The 26,130-nt window shown below is 35.1% G+C and overlaps 4 protein-coding genes across 5 annotated transcripts; 1 reads left to right on the plus strand and 3 right to left on the minus strand.

The window, feature by feature from the left end:
* Window positions 1–1,431: 1,431 nt before the first annotated feature.
* On the minus strand, window positions 1,432–4,434 carry LOC110937670 (LIM domain-containing protein PLIM2b). The gene is made up of 5 exons (XM_022180117.2): window positions 4,285–4,434; window positions 3,977–4,076; window positions 2,885–2,910; window positions 2,716–2,808; window positions 1,432–2,001 (listed from the first exon to the last, which is right to left on the minus strand). The coding sequence occupies exons 1-5, from the start codon at window positions 4,417–4,419 to the stop codon at window positions 1,645–1,647; spliced, it is 711 nt and encodes a 236-aa protein (XP_022035809.1). The 5' UTR covers window positions 4,420–4,434; the 3' UTR covers window positions 1,432–1,644.
* A 2,325-nt stretch (window positions 4,435–6,759) lies between these two features.
* Window positions 6,760–7,593, plus strand: LOC110934083. The gene has a single exon (XM_022177276.1). The coding sequence runs from the start codon at window positions 6,760–6,762 to the stop codon at window positions 7,591–7,593; it is 834 nt and encodes a 277-aa protein (XP_022032968.1).
* A 1,019-nt stretch (window positions 7,594–8,612) lies between these two features.
* LOC110937671 lies at window positions 8,613–14,442 on the minus strand. 2 transcript variants are annotated; one of them, XM_022180119.2, is made up of 14 exons: window positions 14,336–14,442; window positions 13,679–13,738; window positions 13,359–13,560; window positions 13,053–13,127; window positions 12,878–12,979; window positions 12,747–12,778; window positions 12,544–12,657; window positions 12,284–12,398; window positions 11,322–11,512; window positions 11,120–11,236; window positions 10,448–10,528; window positions 10,143–10,372; window positions 9,481–9,520; window positions 8,613–9,377 (listed from the first exon to the last, which is right to left on the minus strand). In XM_022180119.2, the coding sequence occupies exons 1-14, from the start codon at window positions 14,357–14,359 to the stop codon at window positions 8,832–8,834; spliced, it is 1,929 nt and encodes a 642-aa protein (XP_022035811.1). In that variant the 5' UTR covers window positions 14,360–14,442; the 3' UTR covers window positions 8,613–8,831. The 2 variants fall into 2 exon arrangements, with proteins under 2 accessions (XP_022035811.1, XP_022035812.1); XM_022180120.2 differs by lacking the exon at window positions 14,336–14,442 and adding an exon at window positions 14,233–14,305.
* Window positions 14,443–16,604: 2,162 nt separating this feature from the next.
* Window positions 16,605–21,893, minus strand: LOC110937672 (phosphomannomutase). The gene is made up of 12 exons (XM_022180121.2): window positions 21,729–21,893; window positions 20,115–20,199; window positions 19,410–19,454; window positions 19,212–19,278; window positions 18,874–18,950; window positions 18,691–18,726; window positions 17,859–17,914; window positions 17,678–17,777; window positions 17,501–17,596; window positions 17,321–17,410; window positions 17,173–17,224; window positions 16,605–16,910 (listed from the first exon to the last, which is right to left on the minus strand). The coding sequence occupies exons 2-12, from the start codon at window positions 20,181–20,183 to the stop codon at window positions 16,849–16,851; spliced, it is 750 nt and encodes a 249-aa protein (XP_022035813.1). The 5' UTR covers window positions 20,184–20,199; window positions 21,729–21,893; the 3' UTR covers window positions 16,605–16,848.
* Between the last annotated feature and the right edge of the window lie 4,237 nt (window positions 21,894–26,130).

Below are 26,130 nucleotides of genomic sequence, written 5' to 3' on the forward strand. Positions count from 1 at the left end.
TTAATTTAATAATTTTTTTAATATTAATATTAATTAATAACCAATATATAGATTTCACTTATTTTTATCCTTATCTTTATCTTTATCTAAATTTATAAATAACTTTAATTTTGCAATTTAGACCCTTTGTGTTTTACTTTTAACCCAAAGTTTTTCATCTTTTGCAATTTAATCCCAACTCTTTTTTATTTTCAATTTTGGTTAACCATATTTTTCATTTTTCCCAAGTTTTTCGTTTTGTTCTAAATTTTTTGCGTATGGGGTTCAACATTTTTTCGTATATTTTTGCCGTTTGACTGGCCCGTCGCGTCACATCGATTTTTCTGCGTTTGACAAGTTCGTCCAGCACGCGGGTCCTGGATGGACTTAGTTATTTTTTTCTATATTTTACGTTTCGGTTTAATTTCTCAGCAACGAGCGTGCGTGATTCAAAGATTTGACGTCTGCTTTTCGCTCGGCGTTATTTCTTCCCGTTTTTATTTATTTTGTTTTTACGAGCTTTTCCGGTGTTGGTGGTCGCTGACAATGGTAAAGTATTACTACTACTTAACACAGTTTTATGACAACCGTTGCAACACATGGGCTTAATACTAGTATATATATATATATATACACACACATTCATGTATACAAATTATGGGTGTGAATATTCAATACGACATAAAATGAAGACAGAGAACGTGAGTTTAGGTTTAGCCTAAATGAATTTGGGTAGGTTTTGGTTTGAGGCATGAGAATGTTTAGATAACACGTAAGTTTCAAATCAATATGACTGTTTCAAGGGTTTGAGCGTTTATATTTATACTAATTTTTATGGGCATTTTATGTCAAACTTAAAAAAAAAAGACCCGATGACTATTAAGTTGATAGAGACATTTATACTTTTGGGTGTAAACTTATAACTTTAGAGTAGTAAAACACAGAAAAAACAAGGATTAAATAGAACGTATACGTATCAACTCATAAATACATGAGTGAGAGTAATTTCAAGTTTACGTGAAGCTCTTATTAGTATTATGTCCCGACCAGTCATTCAAAAATTAAAGATTTGTGTTAGATTGGACCGTCAACCCGTAAACACAAACCTTTTAACACATGTGATGGCTCCAAATCGAACACAGACTGGCGAGGAAAAGGATTTAGAAGGCCACATTATACGACTTACCCTCAACTCTTCAAGCACTCCAAACGACCCTTTAAACAAGCCCCAAAATTCTAGCATACAATAAATCAGTGTCGTTTTCTCATAGATTTTTTGTTGTTGTTGTTGTGATGTTTACTAATATAACTAAATATTTTTAACTAATAAAAAACAATTACACTTGTACATAGTAAATGATAAACGTTCGATTCTCGCAGTGCTCTACATGAATTTTTTTTTTTTGAACGACAAATTTGTATCACTGACGGACCTCTAGTATATGTATGAAATTGTCATCAAAATATTCATGTATACCAAAAATTTACATATATACATACATACATCAAAACTGGAAATTTATTTGAGACCATTATATGAATCACAATCTAGTGATCAAGAAATGGTGTTTCCCACTAAAGAAATTAATGTGACTTCTTTTCTTAAAATATACAAACTAATCCATGTGACACACAATTAACCAAAATGTGTTTATTGGTGTAGGATTAATCTGTTTTGGATTCCTCCTCTTCTTTTTCTTTTTCTTCCTTTTCTTCTTCTTTTTCTTCTTCTTTTTCCGGTTGTTCATCCTCCGGTTCGGGCTGGCTATCGCCAGCGTTAGCGGCTTCACCTTCATCTCCATCTCCTGGTGGTTGTTCTTCGGATGAGGCGGGGCCGTTTTTCTTTTGGTTTGCAGCCTCAAGGACATGAGAGTAGGTACCCTTTTCCATAAAAAGTTGAGCAAAATGATGCCTACAATATAGGATACCATCAAGGGCAGCATATGATGAGTGTGTTAGAGGACACCCTCCATGAGCACATTTGAAGCAAGTCTTGTGGTATGATTCTCCTTCCATTGTCACCTATCATCACAACACCATTCATATGTTGTACCATGGAATATGCATGCTCAAATTTCGGGATCCATACACTTTGTAATGCACAAGGTGCAAGTTCATGTTATATAGGGCCAGCCCAAACCAAGTGCCGGGTGGGCGACCGCTCTGGGCCCAAATTTATTTATTTTTATATATATACCAGAAAAGTTAAAGTCCAACTGTTTAGAAGCCCTACTGTTTCGAAGCCCAACTATTTTTGCCAATCAAATTCAGAAGCCCAACTGTTTTAGTGTATAATGGATTAATGACTTGGCCCAAATCAATAAACAAACATAATGGATTAATGAATAGGGCCCAAATTTTTTGTTTCGCACAGAGCCAGAATTTATTATTATTATTATTTATTTTTTTTTTTTGTGATTTTCGCAGACGACCCTGTTGTTATAGCATGATGGTATTGGTTAACCTTCCTTTGGACAATTTCACCCAAAAAGGCTCAAGCTATACGGGTCGTAAACATATCAGGTAATGTGATATTTGTCGTGTGAGGTGAACGTATATATACGACCCGCCTACACCTATATGGGTCGTATAAATATAAGGAAATGTCAACTTTATCGTGTGATGTGAATGCATACGAGCTATATACTTGTATACGTCCCCGTATACAGGTTGTACATATAGCAACACCAGTTTAATTGGTCATTGATTAAATGGATTAAAAGTATAAGTAGAAACCTTTTCGAGAGGATAAACGGTTTTATCACAAGCTCTACATTTGTCTAGAGTTCCGGAGAACATAGAGGATAATTTGCTTGGTGTCCTTGTCTGCTATACAAAATTGATTTTATTGTTATTTTATAAACTAAAATAAAGTTTTGAACATAGAATATATCAACATACATACCAGTGACGGATCTCTTTCTGGTTTTGCTGCACGATTAAAATAAACCAAAACGATTAGAGCAAATAAACGTACATGGTGGATGTACCTAAAAACGTTCTGGTGGTTGAACCGGTAGTTGAACCGGACAATGCACCAAATGATGGTTAAGTCTATGAAGACGAGATACCGGATCATGAATTACCCAATATAGACGGTATCTTACGCTATCATAATGTAACCGAAATAGACCGTTCGCATTATAACAAATGGGACCATCCGCGCTTTGATCCTTACATATTCAAATAGTCAAACCGCGATAGCCGCTGAACGTCCACCCGTGTATTATTTTTATTTTCTGAATTGGTTTTATTAATTTTTTAAATTTTAGTTGATGTGTGCTTTTTTTTTATTTAATATATATTATTAATTAATAGTCTATATGTATTATTTTATAAATGAAATAAATATAAGTCAACATAATATGATTTATATAAACTTTAAATAAATGTAAAAGTACATGACGTAGGAGTTTGGTGTTGGAAAAAGAGAATGTTTTTTTAGGTGCGTCAAGTTAGAAGTTAGAGGTTAAAGCATCTACAACGCTACACTCCATAAACATTTACCTCACCATGCCACACCATATGTCATACGTCCCTAATTTCCCACAACTTACCAAACCTCCGCACACTAGCATTAAAAAAATTAAAAATATACGTGAGAGAGGAGGGCCTCACCACCTTGGTCCATTGAAGGTCTGGTTTCTACGAACGTGGGACCGCTAGACATTGGCGAAGCTTGGGGGGCCGATTTTTCCCAATTCCGGGGGGCGAAAACGTATATATCTAAAAATTTCTATACGAAGGTACTGTTTATAACACTACGTGTCGAAAAGTTCCGGGAGGGGGGGGGGGACGCCCCCTCCCGCCCCAAGGAAGCTGCGGCCCTGCCGCTAGACATCCAAACCGATGCCAAGTCACCGCATTGTGATGCTCTAAGGATCAAATCTTTGTATTATTAAGATTTAACTTGTCACGACAATTAAACGTGACAACTTAAAAGCTATTATGAGAAAAGAAATATAGTTTTTCATTATAACAAATAAAAAAAACTCACTTGTTTGAAAGTTCTTGCTGAAATTCCCAGATTCCTTGAAAAGTTGTTCAAAATGTGTCTTGCAATAGAGGACCCCATCCATGGAAGAGTAGTTGCTCATCTGCCAAGAAGTTTATATTCATTTCATCTTGCAAAAGTCAATTATAGATTCATAGATCATAAACTATTTTCATGTTTAATTTTTTATTTCATATATATTTATTTATGCATGAAAAACATACAATTGACAACAATGACATAAAATATGGTTGAATGAATATGATTATTATGGAGCTAATCAAGTGATGCAAAAGGATTGAAACACAAACCACAAGCGTTCCTTTGCAATGGCTACATTTGAAGCATGCTTTGTGATACGTGACTCCATCCGCCGACAATAAATCAACAAAATAAACCGTTTTATCACAAGCTTTGCATTTGTCTAAAGTCCCCGTGAACGACATTTTCTTGGCTTTCGGTTTGTAACAAGAGTAAAAGTTGTAAACAAGAGGAAAGGAATTGAACCCAACAAAGATGGGTTGCCAAACAATTAAAGATCCATGTTAAATAATTGAATGGACAATAAGGAATACAAATCACACAAATTCAATTTGGTTTTATTGTTTACAACGGTTTAGAGGTTGAAATCTGAATGAATTTAAAGTGCCAACACGTGACTGGAAATTTTGATCAATTTTGAGAAATTAACGGACAATTTTTACGACTTTGATGCAATGAAAATAGGATGGTTTTTCCATTGTTTTTAAAGATTTGTTAATAAAACATGCATATATCAAGTATAAAGTCTTTGATCAAAACTATCCTGAATATCACCTCTATTAAAAAAGCCACCTTTACGTCTTATTGTAAGGGTTGAGATTCTGTACAAACAGTGCTAATTATAAGAACCGTAAGAACAGATCTGAACCATTGTTAATTTAAATCAAGGGTTGATATTGATTATAAATAAAACTCTTATAATTAAAAATTACTACTAACAAATTAGGGGCAATTTTGTAAAATTGCTAGTCATTTGACCATTTTCTATTAAATACAAATTCCACCAAGGTTTTTTAAACTAAAATAACTTTTATATACTTCATTATTTTTTTTAAAAATATATACCATAAAATCAAGTATTTTTTTATCTTTAATATGAGTACCATATTGCTATACCTTTTTGTATTTATAAAAGTGTTTTTTTAAAAAAAGTTAACAAAAGGTGTTTTATATTTGTGCTAATAAGGTGCTGATTATGTGTTAATTACAAAATAATACAAACAAACACCAAAAGTAGATATAATCAGCACATCTGGTGTGCTGATAATGGAGAACGATTGAAGATGTTGTGCTAATGTCGTTTATGTTGATAATGGAGAACGATTCGAGGACGATGTGCTGATAATGAAGAACGATTAATGATGTTGTGCTAATTATATAGTGTTGTGCTGATTATATTTTTTGTAATTATTTTTAATTAGTTATAAATAAATATGGTCAAAAAGTCTAAATTACCCCTAAACTAATTTTTTATTGATGGACACTTGTCAATTATGTATTGGTTCTTATGGTTCTTAAAAAGTTAAGTGTTTGTATTTGATCTCATTCCCTTATTGTAATATTGTTATAATAAAATTCATAAGCAAATAAAGAGTTGTAATAGTATATTTAAAAAAACGTGTCTTCCTCTCTAATCTTATATATTGTATTTTCCGAAAGGCTTTGCGTTGCGGGGCGCCACCCGCTAACGCCCCCACCTCCACATAGGCAAATAACGCCCGGTAGCCCACAATGTAGTCAGTGGCGGACCCAGGAATTTTTTCATGGGGGTGCGGAACATTTTTAAAAATTTTAGGCCTCAAGGTATATAAGTAAAAAAATTGGTTCGTATCGGGTCGGTTCGAGTCGGGTCGGGTCGGGTCATGTAAAACATCATATTCACCATTAAAAAAACCAAACATGATCGTATATAACCCACCATAAAAAAGACAAAATATCACCATCATCACTAACAAAATATAAATATATAAGACTGAGGGGAGTGGGGCGACTCCCACCCCCAGATCGCCTGGTATCGCCTGGAACACCGCCCCCGGGGGCGACTTGGGTGGCGACCCCCTCTTGCCCGACTCAACCACGTCGCCCAACTCTCACACTTTCCCACAATGTATCCGTTGCCAACGGATAGTTTGGCCAAGCTTTTTTATTTTTTATTTTTTAAAATCCAACCTTTATAAATAATACCCCATATCAAACACATTTTTACCACAATCTTCTCTCAAATCATCAAAATTTATACCAATCTTCTATCAACTCATCAAAATGTATCCCCACAACATCCCTCCTTTCAACCAAAATACACAATCTTCCAATCCACAACCCGATATGGCGGACCCAAACGTTTTAAATAACCCCGCTTTTTACGCCTATTTCAATAATATGCACGTTGCTAGCCCTACACCACAAGTATACTACAACAATACGCCCATACCGCAACATATGGGGTTCACCACTTGGAACACACAACAACCCGGTGGTTTTCAAAACGTTGGAGGATCGAGACAACAAAATGGTATAAATTTTTTAGATATTTTTTTTGTAAAGAATATGTTTTTTTTTTTTTTTTAACTTTGTTTGTATTCCATCTAGTGGTTGATTTAGATGACGAAGAAGTTCCGGAGACCCAGTTCGATGTCGGTCAAAATGATGTTGAACCTCAAAAAAAGAAACGTTCACACAAGAGGAAAACACCGGGTGAAGAACGCTTGAAAACCAAACCGATACCATGGACTTCCAACGAGGAAATGAGCTTGTCTAAGGCTTGGCTAGAAATAACCGAAGACCCGAGATGTAGTAACTATCAAAAGGAAAAAACATATTGCTCTCGTATTTACAACGTTTTCCTCAAGTTGGAAGATCAAGAAGATGGATACCGTGATGCCGATGGTATCGGCGCGAAGTGGCGTAAAATGCGTCCTTTGATTCAAAGTTTCAACCAAATATACACTCGCCTAAGTAACTCGCGTGTGCGCCAAAGTGGTTCCGACGATGCGATGCTCCAAGCAAACGCCCAAAATGAATTCCGAGTCGAACACAAGAAGGCGTTTCCTTATCTTGCTATTTGGCAATTTTTAAGGAGTTCGAAATTTCACACAGTCATCGTCTTCGATCCATCTAAAACTCGTGGCCAACCGTCGGCTAAGCGGTCAAAAACCTCATCCTCAAACGACCATCAAAGTACCGGGTCGGACGCTCGGTGTCAAATAAATCTCAACGACATTGAGGAAGACAACGAAGAGCCACATGAAGAGGCCGAAGCGTTTCAACCACCACGACGACCGGTTGGCCGAGATAGGGCCAAAAAAGCCGCCCAACCGTCTTCTAGCGGTGTACGAATCGACTACACCGAAACGTTCGAAAAAGTGACCAATAAGTTAGACGGCTTGTTGCAAACGAGCCAACAACGGATCAACTTAAAAAAAGAACACGGGGACCGAAAGCTAAAGCTGAAAGAAAGTCGTCAAAAAGCACTTGATTTGCAAATATTAACAACCGACACGACAAACCTTACTGGAGCCGAGCTCGCTTTAGCCGAGCAAATGAAGCAAGAAATTCGAGAAAAATATAACCTTTGTTGAAGTAATTTTTTTATTTTGGTTGAAGTAATTTTTTTTTTTAGTTGATGTATTTTTTTATTTTGGTTGAAGTAATTTTTTTTAGTTGATGTATTTTTTTATTTTGGTTGAAGTAATTTTTTTTTAGTTGATGTATTTTTTTATTTTGGTTGAAGTAAAAAAAGACTTTTATAAAAAATAGGACTTTTTTTATATCTTTTACATAAAAAAGACAAAATAAATCAATCCACGTGTCGCAAGACGCCCCACCCAGCAAGGTTGCCTCACTCCCCCTTTTTTGGTCAAAATCCTCTTATGTGACGTGGCGCCACGTGTCGCAAGACGCCCACTCAAAAGGTTGCCCCACTACACTCAGTCTAACCAACCACAAAATAAAATATCATCACTAAGACTTAGTAGTGGGCTAGTTAAAGGTATTGGGTATTTGAGTTTAGTTATTTAGGTATGAAAAGTTATATAATTTAGGTAGTAAAAAAAATTTTAAAATATAAATGGATAACACTTTTTACCTAAAGAGTGCGGACAAAAAAATTCCAAGGGGTGCGGACGGGATTTTCGACGGAACTTAACACTAAATTTTTTTTCCCGGGGGTGCGCCCGCCCACCTTGGACAACCCTTAAGTCCACCCCTGAACGTAGTGAGGCCTCTTCTGTTAATGTGGTAACGCCTTGAGGGCTAAATCAGGTGGTGTCCTGTGTCCGCCCACAATGCATCAATCAAACTTTTTTTTTACATTTTACTTGAATCATTACATGATAATCAATGGGTGCGTACTTAAAACTCATTGTTTACGCGACAGCGATATGGCGAGGCGTTAACGTAAACCACAACACATAGCCTGACACAAGATGTTAATATAGGGGTGTGCTAAAAAAACCCATAAACCCCTATTGATTTAATTGACTTTTAGAGCGATGTGTGATGTAAATTCAATAAAAACAATTTTTAGGGGTGTCTCTATAGTGTTTCATTCCTATTTAAACTAATCTGTTCAAAAAGCTTAAAGCTCACAATACAGTTGTTCTGTTAAAATCAGTTTTGCATTTCATAATAAGACCAACACTCACAGCAGTTAAAATGGTGCATCAAGTACAGGAACCGAACGGCAAAACAAAAAAAACAAAAAAAAAAAAAAATCACCAAAAAACACTTGCCAAGTGTGCAAAACCCCACAGCCCACTATCCAACTATGTATGAAAGTCGAATGATGTCTTATAAGTTATACTGTATGACACTTGGATCACATGGGAAGCACAACTTCTTGACACAGTATGAGATCAGATATAGTTTTCCCATGCCGGTCAATTCTTCTAGAACAGTTAACGCCGCCGTCTAGAATGTTCCTAACAACAACATTCAATGAAGAGATACCTCGTACCTCATAAATCTCCACACTAACATGTTCATCGACCCATTTGTCTCTCGTTTCTGTATCATCTACTTCCTCCGGGAAAGATGACTGGTTTAGAAGAGGTGAAACGACTCTTTTGACCCAATCTGGTGTTATGACGGTTTTGAGACGTTTAATGTCCGGTGGGAAATATGGGATCAGGGAGAAGTTAACGTCGTTACCTTTGTCACCAGCTCTGCTATGGGCTATGTCATAGAGATGGACCTTTTCGTTTGATGGTGCAGGTGAGAGTGAGACGTGATTCTCGGGAGATAGAAACTCTTTTGGATTATTAGATTTTGTTTCGGTAGGAAGCGTGTTGGTTTGATGATTGTTTGATTTTGTTGGTTGGTTTTCCTTTGCTGATATTTTCCAGTATATGTGTTCACGCCCGACCTGATTATTTAAACAAATAAATGTCCTTTAAACAAATAAAGGAATATATATTTACTCTTAAAAATTAGTTAATCAAAACCGGAGTATAGGAAAGAGACCATACCAATCCTTTTTCAAGCAGGATCTCTTTCTTGTGTCCCGTGCTGCATTTTATAATACAAGAGCTAAGCAGTTAATGCGGTAAAAAATTGGATATCCGTCAAGGACCGATATTTGAGATATCGGTAATCCGGTGGGATATGAGTAATTTTAATATCATGCTGAATTTATATATATTTAGTAATTTAACACTAACAATTCAGTATACTCTCCTACTATTAACAAATTAACCTTTTGCGACTTGCAAAACACTAACAATTAAAGCAAGTAGGAATTGATTAAGACTTATCACACTATCATTTAACAATTAAGACTTAAAACACTAATAGCAACAATACGAAGAAAGACGAATGCTAGAACTAAGAAGGTACTGATATCGGGAAAATCGGTGATATATCTGTCCAATATCAGTCAATATCACCGAAAATATCGGTACCAATATTCTGACCAATATTTTGCACCGATATCTCACCAGGGGACCGATATATCGGTGATATATCGCGATATTAACTACATAGTACAAGAGTGAAGTATGAGTTAAATACAATAGGAGATGATTAAAGTTTTATTAATTTATGCCATTTAACATTTACATTTTTATGGAGCCTGTTAGCATTAATATGTCATTAAGGGTCCTGTTAATATGAAGTGAGAAATGGGTCAGACCTGATACCACCACCACCAGCCGGTCCGTTCGTGTAGAGAGCCGTGAACTCCTTGGTGAATTCAATAGCATGTTGTTCTTGCTCAAATAATCCATCCATTCTTAACCGAATGTCGTTAGTTACTAAGGTGTAATTTTCAAGACTTGTTGCCTTGAGACTGTCTAATCCAATTATATATGACATTATACGGGCACTAGTACCTGGACATACCTCTTCCATCCATGACTTCACCTACCAAAATAATAAGATACAATTATGTCACATATGCAGTGAGTCCGTATTCGTTATATATGGATCTCAGAATACCAAATATTCAGCGGCTTTAGCTCGTTCTACACATTTATATCCACCGTATGATATCTCTCCCCATCCTTTCCATCCAGCTTCCTGAATGCAAACGCATGACATAAACAAGATTCTAGTTAACCCTTGTAGATTCGAAACCAACAAACTGATTAATCATGTATTATAATGATTTATTCACCACAAGAATCACATTATCTATACTATAAATATGCTAATTTGTCACATCAATCAACTTTCGCATTAACCAACTTTAGCCCCTCAACTTTAATAGTGACATGTTTAGCCCCTAAACTTTGGTAATAACATGTTTAGCCCCTTAACTAAAACAATTTAGCCCCTCAACTTTAATAATGACATGTTTAGCCCCTTAACTAAAACAACTTTAGCCCCTCAACTTTAATAATAACATGTTTAGCCCCTCAACTTTAATAATGACATGTTTAGCCTCTTAACTAAAACATCAAACAACTTTAACTCTCGCGATTTGCTTATTTTTATCTATGTTTCAAACCCGTTGCGGAGCATGGGTGGTAACCCACTAGTTTTTTTTAATTAAAATAGAAATATTTAACAACTCCTAACTTGTTTATAATGTTATTTTAAGGGCTTCAATTTATCAGTTACATAGAATGAGATTCCAGATTGAAAAAGATAATAAGTTCCCAATAATACCTTTGAAGCTAGTGCTAAAAGATTATCGGGTACAGATGTTGCAGCTGGTTTTGCTCCGGTACAAACAACTTTATCAGTTGATAACGAGTGAAATGAAACGTCTTGGAAGTCTATAACCTGTTTCCATAATGTTTTAATTAGTTTAACTCTTTTTTGTATTTAATTTGTTAATAAAAAATAGTGATGTGGAGATGCGACTCACCACATCGGGGGTAATATAAGCACCTGGATCCCCAACCTCATAAAGAAGCTGTTGAGCACAAGTACTGAAATTTAACACACCCCCGCTTCCATCTGCTTTAGCTACACACATGTTCCCGTCGTAATTAACTTCAGCAAAGGGAAGAGAAAGATCCAGGAGATTTGCACAAGATATATTTCTGTATTTGTCTCCTGCAATCACAATATAAACCGTATGCATCTCAACCTTCAAGAACTGTAAGCAGAGATACATTTGACTTTTGAGGTCAAATCATCAAATTTATAACTTTAAAGTTTAAACTAGATACGTATCCCTATAAATTTGACTATATTGATAAGTATATTAGACGGATATGACAGACTACAAACAGAAATGATTTCTGGGACTACAAATTTTCCCGAACAGTAAAATGCCATTTTCGTCCTTGAGGTTTAGTCACTTTTGCGACTTTTGTCTAAAGGTTTGTTTTTTCGCATCTGGATCCAGAACGTTTGAAATCTTGCCATTTTCATCCAACTCATTAACTCCATCCATTTTTCTCCATTAAATGAGGGGCATTTCCGTCTTTTTAGACATTTTTACTAAAATAAAAAACACTATAAGAAATAAAAAAATCCACCTCTGTTGACTTTCTCCCCACCCAAACCCTTTAATCATCACAAAAAGAAAATGTCTACAAAAGACAGAAATACCACTCACTTAACGTAAAAAACGGATGGAGTTAACGAGTTGGATGAAAATGACAAGATTTCAAACCTTTTGGATCCAGATGCGGAAAAACAAACCTTTGGACGAAAGTCGCAAAAGTAGCCAAACCTCAGGGGCGTAAATGACATTTTACTCTTTCCCGAACCCATATCATCCTAGTGAATAAAATGTAATATGTTTGACCGTAAAAGTCAAAGTGTATGCATTCGAAAGAGGGAAGATATAAGAAAACTTAAACTTATTATAGAACCTACCTGGATGCATAAAATATCCTCCAGTGAGTTGACAGCCGCATTCTAGCAGGTGTCCAGCCAAAGAGCCCTGGGCTAGCAGCGGGAAATCATCCCAGTTCCACCCGAGCTCATAGACCTTGAAAAACACCGACAAAAGACGATGATTTATTTTAATCTGAACATCCCGTATTCTCTTTAGTTGTGTATTACGAAATTCACAAATTATTAAGTGCAAATTTCTTGATAAACATGTCATATATGAGGAAAACATCATTTTATACCATTGGAGCTAGAAATAAGGCAGCATCAGCAACCCGAGAAGTGATGACAACATCAGGATTGTACTTCTCAAGACACTCCACAATAGGCGCTGCCCCTAGATACATGCTTATACCCTGTATGCATCATCCAATGTGAAAAAAGAGGGAAATCGTTGTAATTATCAATGTCGCAACAATAAGAGTGAAGTAAACCGAATCCTTACATCGCTTAGATTTCTCAAATTAGAACAAAGACCTGTGGACATGTGGCAAATTTAAAAGAATATGATCAATGGTGAAACAGATGAAAAAAACGAAAACTTCACAAATGTAAGTTATAAGAACGACATGAGACCTGCTTTGGCAATATCAAACTGGTGCGCTACACCTACAGTAATCTTAATACCCAATCTGCTTGCAATTTCCAAAACCTTTTCTTGAGCAGCCAATGCATTTGCTTCCAAGAAAAACAAAATCGCATTTAATAAAGCGAACAAATTGCATAGGCCAAACTGATTACGGTTGCTTACTTGCACCCATGTTAGTAATAATGCAGACTCCTTTCTCAACAGCCAACGGAAGGAGCAATTGCATCCACTCTGAAACTGCTTAATCATAGACCAATAATAGAAAATGGTCAATGGATATGCAATGAGCAATGTTCCTCTATCTACAAAATTAGAATCTTTTTGTTAACTAATTAATGAACTAAATCTAAATCACGTATGATAGTTCATTTATCCACGGTTCCATTTGTCGAAAACCCTAAACCCTAAATGAGAATAAAATGTAGCGTGACGTAAGGACTGAAGTAAAAATGGACGATGAAAACATACTCCGGGGGTCAAAACCTTCACCGCCCGACAACACCGCCTGGTAGCGGTCGGCAAGGGTGCGTTCTGCTAAGCATTCGAGTACAAGGTAGTTGAGATCATCGACTTTCTGAAGTAACTTAAGAGCTGCTAATGGTCTATCACCACCAAAACCAGCACCACAACCAACAAATACTTTTTCCCTTCGCCTCACAGGGTTTACTCTCTGCATATCAATACCAACTTATTGGAAATTTGTAATAACATAATCTTTTTTATCCAAAACACCAACAAAATAAGTATAACGAGTGAAATTGATTTCTTTAAGGCTGCTAAGTACTAACCAGCTTGATCTCGCAGTTACGAGTCTCGGGTTCACCAACATCAATGTATCCATCTGACTGCTGCAATAATATAATATTCCGGTGAGCTTGTATTACTTAAAACAGAAATTATAAGATGAGAATTTGGGGGTGTTTGGATGTGCATTTACAATGTGATTATGAATAATCATAACTTGATTATCAGTATAAAATCACATTTACTTATAATCATGTGCAACAATCTCTAAGGTGTAAACTCACTTTCTAAACACACATCCGAACATGTACACAGTTTGTTTGTTTTTTTTTTTTTTTTACAGTCAATCACAATTTGTTCAGTTAATCACAATTGGTTGAATTCATAAATAAAAAAATAATATAACAAGCACAGTAGCTTCGATTATCATTCTCAAAACCCTAAAAAGTTGTATTCGTATATTGTAGTCAAAATTGGCACGTAAGACGTACAATCAGACGATCAACAAACAAGTATGAAGAAATTCACCCTAATTTTCAGTAATAAATAGGAAAAAGAAGTGTAATTAAATTGTGGCAATTACAATGACTGATTATACCATAAATAGAAGATACGAAGAGAAAAGAGTGAGTGAGGGTTTGGAACAAAAGAAAATTGAGTAATGTCAAAGAGTAAGATTGTGAGTGAGAAAACGAACGTACTGGTTTATCATAATCTTCAGCCATAGTATACGTATATGTATATGTATAGTTTTGGGATGTAAATGCAGATGGAGTTTGTTTTATAGTTGACACCGATGATCCAGCTGAATAATAATAAGATTATGATCATCAACAATTTCAATCATAGTAAACGCAAACTACAACAAAGCCCCCTCAACTACTGGATAATTACGATATCAGTCCTTTATGATTTTTATTATCTTGATGGCCTAATATATTTATTTTCCAATAAGGAATCGCACATTATTGCTGTCATAACGAGCTAAAAACGACCCTGTTATCTTCATGGTAGTATATTGTTCCTATTGTTATTTCTATCGGTATGTTGGGTGCTTACACTCCGGTTTTGACAAAAATTATAGGATGAACCACTAACTACGGTTTCAGAAAACAACAAACCAAATCTGACCGACAGGCCGACAAGTTTTACTCGTATGGCAAGTTTAACGGTTTGGGTTTAGCGCTTGGGACCCGATTTTTTTTCTTTCAAAATCGTTGATTTGTATTATTTTCTTAAATGAGAAAGATGGTTATGATTATTATACATGTACATAACTATATATTTTACAGATAAAAAATTGTACAAATAATCAAGGTTAAATGGTCTCAAATTTCAAATCAAACCGACCCATTAAGCAGTCAAATTGTATGGTGAACCTAATCGTTTAGATCTCAAACCAGCAAATCTGACCGACTTGTTTGGTTTCAACAGTTTTCTAACATCTCTACTAGTTTATATTTGTTGATTTTAACTAGTTATTAATTTCTCTTAATTTATGGATTAAGTGGTTTAGAATCAAATAAAGGCTCCTAAAAATAAGAAGTGTACAAAGGCTCATAAAAAAAACCCACTACACACACACACAAAAAAAAAACCACCCAAAAACCTAAATCCCCCACCAGTGTAGCTATTAGCACGTGTCAGGGAACCATGTAGCTCCTGAGGTTGAACCCGTTTCTGAGAAACTTGCAAAATTAGCCTGAGACTGAGTCGGGGCAGAACACGGACCAGATTGGTTTGGACACAATCACAATATTGTGTGTTGAAGCCCAAGAAAACTGTCTATTGGAACCAGATTGTGTATTATCCCTGGTCCGATTATAATTGCCTCAGTAATTACCCCGAGAGCTTCCCCGACGATTGCCTCGATGGTTCTGGTTCGGTGGTCGGGCGGCATAGAAGGCTTGGGGTTGCTGGGTCGTTCAACTGGTTTCCCATTTGGGCTGCTAACTGTTGTAATTGTTGTAAGTTTGCAATTTGTTGTTGCGGGGAATTGGTGTTTGTAGGCTGCTGAAGAGTGGTAGCAGCAAACACCTGAGGCAATGGGGCAGGGGTAATAGGGTGTGCTTTGTTGATCATATAGTCATGATCAGATAATAAGCCGGGCAATTCATTAAACGTGATTGGTGGATGTCGGCCTAGAAGATTGGATCCAAGATATATGGCGAACCCTCCCATAGTTCGACGGTCGACTGGGCAACCTACCCAATCTAAGTCAGAATAGGCACGGACCAATGAAGTGGCAACATTTTGCCAGTTGACATCTGTAAAGGCTTGCAAGACGGAACCCGAAGAATGACGTATAAGGAGACCCAAATCCGCGGTCCCCTTCAGGTACCGAAGTATACGTTTAACTGCCAACCAATGATTTACAACGACGGTTATATGGGCAAAGGGAAAGGGAACAGTCGACTGTTGAGCTCGTGGCTTTTATACCATGTAAAAGCAAAGGGTTGGATTTTATTGAATGAATAGAGAGGTTACAATTAGGCAAATATAAAGACTAAAATATTACACATTCAACCCTCTAACAAAAATAAACATGACAAACTTTTGGTTTAACATCTTTCAATCCAAAAACTATGTGGCAAGACCCATCAGTCTTCTTGACCATCGTCGGGTTTGCTACCTAAGTGGTCGAAGAAAATCAAGACGGACCAACAACTCGTCGACTCTTTTTGTTTTATATGATGTTGTTGGATTTAGCATTTGGGTTGTGCTACGCCAGTTCCCTTGCGACCCCGTTATATGTTATATGTCACAAATTATATCTTCTCTGCGTTCTTCCTAACAACGTGAACTTTATTTCTAACAACTGACTAGCCCAACGACATTCATTAACTTACTAAATCAACTTCTGACCCTTAATATTGAGACATTAGCAGATCTAACACAAACTCGTGCACACGAACACACATACGTGCAAACATTTGTATGTGCGCGTGTATGTTAAAAACGACTGCATAGTTAAATGAATGAAAACGTTGGCTAAATGATGCAAGTCTCTTATAAGATACATGTTTCTTCCCATAAAACTCTTGTCTACTTGAAATGCGATATAGGTGCATTCATTTTATTCAAAATTTATATAATTACCAAAACCAAAATAACTGGTCTCTATGCATATATAAAGTAAAAATATTGCATACAATGACTTTCTTCCCAAACCTTACGGTGCGGGAAATCCTAAAGCAAAATTGAGTCGGGTATCTCAGTCTTGCTTGTGGAGGAACAGAGTAGCACACTGGCTCAGAGTATCATCGGGGCTCGTAACTGAAAAGCAAAGAACAACCGGTTGACAAATTTTAGTGTCACTCAACCTAAAAGTAAGAGTTTAAATCAGATTTTACCATGAAAATTGCAATGTTTAGACTAGGAAAATAGTTTTAAGATATATGTTCACCATCAACCATGCCTTAAAAACGCTTCAACAATGACTAGAGGTAGCAATTTTGTTGCATACAACCTCCTAAATCGTGTTATCGAAAGATACGATAATTATTGGACTAATATTATTTTTATAATCATAACTAACCTGTGTGGCCAACAGTTCGTTCGGATTCATAAATCTCATGATCATTTCCACCCTAACAAAATTCAAGTTTTAGACAATACATATAGTCATATATTAATATCAAAACAAAATAACCGAGAAATGTAATGGAAAATTGTAAAAGAGCTACCTTGTAAGTCTTATCTCCAAAGAAGTGAATTTCTTGAAATTCTTCCAAGTATTTCAAACAATAAGTTTTGTCCCAACCTTTGGGGAACGCCTATTAAAAGCATAAAGCATTTTTTTTTTTAAAATAACCAAAAATTAAATCATAATTTCATGTTTTTATCATAAGTAAGAAGTTACTCACGTCAAAGCTAATTTGGCCACCAATGGAGAACGTAAGGTTAAGATGAGCAAATTTTTCTCGAAGGACTTCCACCATTTTCGAGCGTATATTATGAACCTGAATTATAATCTAATATCAGAATCAAGTTGTGGATATAATTATATAAACTTTTGTTCTAAATGAAGAAAAGTTTTGTACCTTATCATATCTCTCAAATTCATCTCTTTCTTCTTGGCTGCAGTTTCGCCCGATTGGTGAAACGTTAATCATCCCACTTCGAAACTCAATAAAGGTCCCCCTATAATTAAGATTTAAAAGTTCATTTATGATGATGCTAAAAAGATTATTAATTGTTGCAATAATTTAGGTTTTCACTGACCTTTTTATTGGGATATCTAAGTCAGCAATGTAATGAAGGGTAAAATTGACAAAGTCCTGCATCATGGCGTGTATGTTTTATCATTAAAACTTAAAAACTACAGAAGACATATGCTAACATTTTATTTTGCATGGACATCATATAACGGGTGTTTGCTGTTCATTAAGACTAATTATGGTCAATTGTAACTGCATTAGTCAGTTTGTAAGTGTTTGAATAGAAAGTTATTATGATTTAACCTTGGGTTATCTTGAGAACGCTCAATATTGCGAGAACCGTGAGAACGAATGAAAAAATCGCGAGAACTTGTTCAAAAAAAAAAATTCAAAATCGAATACAATATTAGAAATTAAATTTACATGTTTAAATTTACATGTATTCGTAAATAAAGAAAATTTACGCATGCGTAAGTTTGCCATTTACACAAATGTGTAAAAAAATTATGAGGAGTGATTTTGAGAGGAGAGACTAATTATTTAAAAAGTAATTTCTTTTTTTAATGTTATTTTAATTAAAATGAGGTTTGTATTAAAAAAAATTGATTTTGCTTGGTTTTTTCATTCGGTCTCACGGATCTCGCAATATTTAGCGTTTTCAAGATAACCCTCCCCTTGATTATTTAAAATCAAAATACTCATATTTGAAGAAGCATATCATTTTTTGTTTTTTTGAAAACTGATTATTAAGATGAATGTCAAATTACCAAACCTATTCTTAGGTTCTTAAGCTTCGATTTACTAATTTTGATATTTCAATCCGTAATGATCCAAACACCCCTATATATTTAAGAACACTTTGTAGATCCATAAAGACACAGAAGAAAACTCTTTACCTTGATCTTTTCCTCCCCTAGGTATGTCTTTAGGCTCTGCACAAGAGAACAATTGATCAATTAATATAAAATAAGGTACATAAAGAAAATAGTTTTTAAGATCTATAATGCGTGTAATGGTTGAAAAAAGTTCTTTTCTAGGAAAGATTGAATATATTGTTTTCTATGTTTTATTGAAAGTACCTGTGTTCCAACTAATTTTCCATCCTTGTAGGCCACAAGGCCGTTCTCAGCAAACACATAATCATAGTCATTTATAACTGCATAGACATAGCTAGATTGTTATTTATATGAAATACTTTCTATAATATCTTATAAGAAAGGTGACATAAACAAAAGAATCAGCGAATTTTATAAAACTGGCCTCAAGAACTCGGGTCAAAAGCACTGATAAATATTTTATATGGTCAGTGGAGAAAATGTGAAATACATCTAATATTATTATATGTTAAGATTTACTTGAACTTCAACATTATTGTGTATTCATTATAGATAGAAGAAAAACAGAGCACGCAGTTGACCTGTTGACCCTAGCTGTTCGGAGATCTTAACAAGATCAGATCCTCCAACAACGCCAACGTTAACAACCTGCAAGCGGAAAATAACCAAGACACTGAATAAAGCAAAATAACAAAACTCGAGTATCCCCCCCCCCCCCCCCAACCCACCAACACACACAGAGAAACTTCAAGATTGCAAGACATAATAATTTTATGTACCTTACGCAATTCCTGCATGAATTTCAACATCGTTGGAGTAACCCCCTGCAATTTTAAATTGCTTTAAACACAAAATCCATTGTATTCATAAGTAAAAACGGAGTACTTCGTACTCAATGATGGCATACACGTATTGTTTGGTCGTGTACCGAATTTTAATATATTTACTTTTATTAAGATATACAAACAGAAGCATAGGTATGCACTTGCTTGACAGGATAACAAATGCTAATCTAAAAAATTGCAAAACAACTCCCTTAAAAGCTGTTCCAAAGTACTAAACTTTGTAGAATGTTGTGTTAAAAAGTTTATACTTGCACCCTTTTGCCTTCTGTTATATGACTTTTGGTTTTATATACAAAAATCACATTTGATTTCAATTTCATAGAATCATGTCTCAAGAAAAAAACGATAATTTATACTTTAACGTCCTGAGTGCACATTTAAATAAATATATCGTCAAATATAAAAACAGAGTGCGTTCACCCAATAACTTCGATTATCATATGAAAATAAAGCTTTTTACATTATTATCGCTTAGTTCTCACATAATAGTTTCAATTAAATTAGCAAGATTCCTTCTATAATAGTAAACCGTGTTTAGTAAAAAGGATCATAATGTTCTACCATTAAACAAAATTGAATTTTAAGGAAGCTTTTTGGACTCTTTAAAATGCCTTAGTGATTAAAAAAGTAAAGGTGTACCTTCCTTGGAGCAGTAAGAGTGCCATCTACATCAAATAAAGCGATTAAACCAGGTTGTCTCAAAGCCATCCTTAATCAAAGTTTACTGCAAAAAAACACACAAACAGACAACAAAATGAATCAAGTTTTGTAAATCAAAGAAGATGCAACAATCATGAATTGTATTATACCAACCAAGTTTTGCCTATGTGCTATGCTCATCGGTTCTGGTGCTATGTTTTTAGTTCCACAAAATTATTCAATATAATGGATAGGCGTACCACCGCTAATGACACTATGCAGTTGAATACAAACCCACGGCAACTCATGTCAACATTAATGCTTTTAGTACCATTATTCTCTAAAAAGGAAGGTTGCTTATCTAGATTTTCTATATTTATCATTTGATCGGCAAAGCATCAAAGTTTCCCAATAGGGTGTGTGAGTGTGCTTTCATTCATGAGTCCATATGACCATGAGCCCATCATTTATGTATCTAGATCTTTAATTCTATACATTTTTTGCTGGAAAAGGATAACTGTAACAAAAAATGTAAATCTCATCTCTCCTTTGCTGATTTTGTATCCCCGTCACTACCTATATATGAAAATTGATTTTATAAAAAAGGTGAACAAAATACCTACAATCAAAACATGTTCTAGAGACTTAAACATCCAAATTGCATTCTTAATGCTAGACGTCTATCTCCCATTAAGTTCTTACATATAGATCATAGTTGTTAATGGCGAATGGCGAATAGCGACAAGGTATATGCTACATAGCGAACAACGATAAATAGTGGGCAGCTATTTTATAAATAGCGATGCACTTGAAATTTAAACAAAAATTATATGTATATTATATCAAAATATCCTAGTATATATGCTATTTTACATGTATATTTAACAAAAACCTAAAATCCAGCTATTTTATAGCTATATTTAATGCTATTTATATTAACAAAAAAAAAATAATAATAAAATAAACTATCGCTACAACCCTACTAGCGAGCTAGACCTATACGCTACGTAGCGCGCTATAGCGATCGCTACGCTCGCTATTGAAAACTATGATATAGATCATCTAACTTTTCCGGCGTGGCATAAGCGGTGATTCAAACTTGGGACTATTAATTTTCAACTTTAATCTGAAACGATATCAAGCGGTGTTCCACCGCCTTTGGTATATTATATCGATCTATATCACAATCTAGTCAAATGTTGAAGATGAATGAAATCCCCAAATATATATCTTTTTTTTACTCAAGTTATGAAATTCCTTTCCAAATGCTACACATATAGGAAGTGATTCAAATTTCTGGCCTCACACTACAATTCATAATCTTAAAATAAACCACTAGCTATCTTGTACAGATCTATAGCACAATCAAATTGATAGCATACATGAAGTTATGAACAACAGCATTACAATTGACTCGAACAGTTGAACTTCAATTGATCTACTGAAAATGCTAGAAATATGTTGCAATTTTCACAAATCTAAACATATAAAAACAATCAGGATACAATGTTGTGATATAATTGATCAGATAAGTTCTAAAACCCTAGTCTACTGTACCACCAGATACATACTATAATATAACTAGATCATCAATCAATGGTAGAAAAGTGTTACCGCACAAATTGAAGATCAAAGTGAATGTCGTTGTAGTGTTGGAATTCAAATGCAGGATGTTTAGATCTGATTTTGTGAGAGATTATTATGATATAAAGAGGGAGGGAGAGAGAGATTGCTCAAGTGAGACTCAAAGGTGCAGACTCACCCAACTGCTTGCTTACTTGACTATTATTGTACCTGGCTTTTTATTTTTTATTTATTTTTAATTTTGAATTGCACTTGTGTACCGGATTTACCAAAAGAAAAATAAAATAAAAAATATTCTAGAGTGATTTTGTGTTGGACCGTGGAAAGTTGAAACAAATAATGGAGAAAAAAATGTTGGTTTTTGAGAATAGATTATTTGGTCAATATTAAGTTATTGAAATCAATATCAAATTGATTATTTGATTATCAAATATGATAATGATTTATAATTTTGTAACAATTAAATATTATTATTTTTTTTGAACAGCAATTAAATATTATTATCTTAGTTAGATTGGAATGTTTGTGTAATTTTAATCTTATTATTTGACAGTTATTGTGATGTTTATAACATCTAGGTGTTTGTATAAATCCATTAAAGTTGAAGGAAGTTGCCATTTGCCATCAAAAGTCAACACGGAGCACACAGAATATGCATAAATTACGATTAGTGTTTAGAACATGCCTAATGGTAGAGAAAAATAATGCTCGGGCATTATTCGACACTTGTTGTCCCAGTCAGTATGGGGCGTTATTTCGAAAGTGATGTAGTGAGAATAATACCTGATAACGCTCCTTCCAATTATTAAACAAAAAAAAAAAAAAAACAGAAAAAGCAAAGAGATGGTGATTGGTTGGTCAAAGTTGGACACATGCAAAAAGTGGGAAGTTGTCAGAATGCTCAACATTGATTGGTTGCCCCAATTTGTACATAGCGTTATATTTAAAACGCTAGAAACCAATTTTTGAAAATTAAAAAAAAAAATCCCCCATGTAATGGGGGGAGGGGCGTTTTTAGGCGTTTTTTTTCATTTTTTTTTAAAAAACGCCCCACTACGGGTGGTCTTAGAATAGTTAAGTAAATCACTAAATGGTATCCATTTGCGAAAGTCGTTAGGTGATCCTAAGTTGGTCGAGCGGGAAGTTGAGAGTACTTGGCCTAGGTGGAGAGTAGGAGTACTCACTCACACATGGTAAATTATAAAGAAATTAGTTTTCGAAATTAAATATATGTCAAATAACATAAATTACTAATAATTATAACAATACACGTGAAAATAATATTCATTCTTTATTCTTTAATACGAAAGTCATAAAAATTATGCTTTAAATGGTTTAAAGTCAAACTCGGCCTTGACCTACTAACTTCGATTCTGGTCGATGTCGACCACATTTGATCTATTCCGAGTAATTAGGCGGAGTTGAAGAAAGTCGTCTCGGCAGCCTACTTTAGAGCGATTACTCATAGAGTACTCGGACTTGAAAACCTTGTTTTACAACCATGCTCATCTGTTAATGAAGCTTATAAAAGTCCTTATAAATCCAAATTCATTTGTCCAATTTGGCCTACTTGTGGGTAGTGCAAAAGTGGGTTAGATAGGTAGTTAGTTCCATTGCAACTTATTAAGTAAAATTCTTAAAGCTTATCTCTTGGTCGATCACATGTAAAGTAAATAACATAATATATTACATAAGTTATTAGCGATATAATTTTATTTTTTACAGAGATTTACGAATTCAGTTTTATATACGAACTCAGAGATTTTATGAATCATTATCGTCTGATTCATAGAGATCGAAGGAAATTACAGTTCATGTTTTTTTAATCATCGTTTTTCTACATATTTCGTAATCAATTTAATGGAATCGGGTCATGCAGGTTAGTACATGGTTTTAATCTAATAATACTTTTAACGCTCAATGATGATTAGTTATAATCGACAGTTTTTATACGATAGGTTGTTATGAGTATGATTATGTTAGGATAATAGGGTTGAGTGTTTTAAGTTCTATTGTCGTGTATTTATCACAGCGTTAATATGGTACGTTATCATAAATACGGACGACTGGTTGCCCTTTTTTTTAAATTATGTGTTGTTTGATTATATATGTTTAATTGAATTGTGTTTTTTATAGTGGTGGAATAAGGGGTTAAATTTGTGGTGTTGTATGTCATAGTAAATACGTATGTGCAAGGTCGAACAAGATTATTTTGTGTCTTTATTAGTGTTCAAATAAGGTTTCAATTTGTGGTGTTTTATGTATTAGTCAATATGTAGCTGCAGGGTTGAAACAGGGTTTAGCAGTATGTAGTGCTTAAATGACCATCATAATTTGGAAGGTGTTATATACCACGGTCGAGAGTGTACGTGCACGTACCCCTCAAGGGAAAAAATGATGATACCTCATAAGGAGAGGAAGAAAAAGGAGAGGAAGAAGCAGACTATGAAGCGGAGGAAATGTCCGAGGATGAGTAGCTTAACAATTTTTTTTTCATTTTTATTGTTTTTTGTTAGTTTTTTGAAGTTTTTTCCCCTGGTTGCAGAGTGACATATTCATGAGTATTTTTCAGGGTGTCTTAATAAGACAGTTAGAGTATTATTTTGTTTTTTAGTAGATGTCTACACAATTTATATGATTGTGCATTTAGTATCCATTTTACCCATATACCGATCAAAACCAAAAAAATACGTTTCTTGGGAATCAACATCCTAAACAACAATCGGCAGTGACTATCGACCTAAACAACAAGTACACGTAGGAAATGTATGAACAAACAGTGGTTTAGGGTGTTTCATACCTTGTATCTTATGTTACAATTTAATCCGCTGAGGCCATCCCTGATAAAGTCTTGGACTAGCCAGTAAACCCAAGCATTCCAAGTACAAACCCTAGCAAAGCGACCTTCGAACGTTTGGCCCGTGACATTCTCCCACTACCATTTCACGTAGTTCCTTGTGCATGCTCGCAATCTCATACTTGCTTGCAGCCCAAAGATCGTGCATCACCCCGGATGATTGAGTATAATTCATTTTGGTTAGGTAGGACACCAAGTAGCACAACAACAATGGTCTTCATCCGAATCGTTCATTATATTGCATCGGCTTACTTTAGTTTGACCCCGACGTTCGCCAGTAGTATCAGGAATACGGGAAACCTGAAAATTGTAGCAACTTTCAATCTGGTTACGACACTGCTTGTACTATAGTTGTTGAACTAAATCTCAGTGGGCTTCATTGATACTAAACTATTTTAATGTTTTTTTGGCTGATGGTCATATGGATATCGATGCGGGCCCAAGTGTGGAGGAGCGGGCCATCTTGTATTTGGAGGCCCAAGATCGTGTGACAAAAGGGGCTTCACTAAAATGGCTCTAGCTTGAGCTACGGGGGTCTGTTTTGGGCGTGCGACCAGGCAAAACGATCGTGAGAACGAGCTCCATCTTGCTGCCTACGGAGGTTTGGGTCATCATTCGGGCCTAAAAACGCTTATTTCTACGAGTTATTTATCTTTTTATGTTTTTTTCAGTGTTTTATGCATTTTGTTTTTGGGCTTGTGTTTGGCCCATGGCCTTTTATGGCCCATTTCGAATTTTCTGTCTTTATTTATATGTTTCTCTTGTAAGTTGGATGGTCAGAAATCAATTTCGAGTTTACTCACTTTTCAATTCAAATTCTCTGTCCTTTGGGTTGAATTTTGGGGGTTTGGGGAAGATCATCACATGTATTCGCAGAATCAACGTGATTTGTTCTTCGTTATCGTAACACATGCAACATCAGATATTCCATTTATCATAGAATACAACCTGATTGTGATAATTGTTAGTGTGGATTTTGATGATTTTCAAAGTGGTAATTGGTGTAAGCTAATGATGGTCAGTTATTGCTAATTTAGGATGGCTGATGCTAAGCTTTTGTTTAAATTTAGTCACATGGATCGGGGCACGTTTCGATACGTGGAACGGAAACTAGTTCGCGGTTCGTCCATTTCTAAAATCCGGTACTAGGGGGTAGGTTCATTCGGAACGCCAACTCGGTATGTGGTATAGTGTACCATATAGTCTGGTACATTGTATCATAAACAAACTAATTTTACACTTTTATGAAAAAAAAAATTCACAAGTTTAGGAAATAAATGTAAACCAGTGAAAGATATGAGGTTGAATGGTAAAATTACACAAACTAAATTAAACCTAAATTCCTAACTTCCGTGTCAACATCCATAAACTTCCATGGGGAAAAACTTGGACATTCAACAAAAATTTTATAACAACCCTAATGTAAACAGATACCCTCATAAATTTTTCAACACCCTAATGTATCTTAAAATGTCTCAATATGTCCTTATATGCACCCCGTATGTGAAAACCGAGCCCAAAGTAGATTATAATATATATTCGGAGGTAATTGGGACGAACACTTACCTTTGATAG

Source organism: Helianthus annuus, chromosome 4, assembly GCF_002127325.2.
Source record: "Helianthus annuus cultivar XRQ/B chromosome 4, HanXRQr2.0-SUNRISE, whole genome shotgun sequence".
Lineage (NCBI taxonomy): Eukaryota > Viridiplantae > Streptophyta > Magnoliopsida > Asterales > Asteraceae > Helianthus > Helianthus annuus.

Coding starts and splice junctions, on each gene's coding strand:
- LOC110934083 (XM_022177276.1), top strand. CDS start 6,760: ATGAGCTTGTCTAAGGCTTGGCTAGAAATAACCGAAGACCCGAGATGT.
- LOC110937672 (XM_022180121.2), bottom strand. CDS start 20,183: ATGGCTTTGAGACAACCTGGTTTAATCGCTTTATTTGATGTAGATGGC. Junction 17,411..17,500: donor GTGGCCAAATTAGCTTTGAC/GTGAGTAACTTC, acceptor TGCTTTTAATAG/GCGTTCCCCAAAGGTTGGGA. Junction 16,911..17,172: donor ACGAACTGTTGGCCACACAG/GTTAGTTATGAT, acceptor TTTGCTTTTCAG/TTACGAGCCCCGATGATACT.
- LOC110937671 (XM_022180119.2), bottom strand. CDS start 14,359: ATGGCTGAAGATTATGATAAACCA. Junction 13,128..13,358: donor TGAAGGTTTTGACCCCCGGA/GTATGTTTTCAT, acceptor ATGATTAAGCAG/TTTCAGAGTGGATGCAATTG. Junction 10,529..11,119: donor TTTTAGCACTAGCTTCAAAG/GTATTATTGGGA, acceptor GTTTGCATTCAG/GAAGCTGGATGGAAAGGATG.
- LOC110937670 (XM_022180117.2), bottom strand. CDS start 4,419: ATGTCGTTCACGGGGACTTTAGACAAATGCAAAGCTTGTGATAAAACG. Junction 4,077..4,284: donor ATTGCAAAGGAACGCTTGTG/GTTTGTGTTTCA, acceptor ACTTCTTGGCAG/ATGAGCAACTACTCTTCCAT. Junction 2,002..2,715: donor CCGTTTATCCTCTCGAAAAG/GTTTCTACTTAT, acceptor TTGTGATGATAG/GTGACAATGGAAGGAGAATC.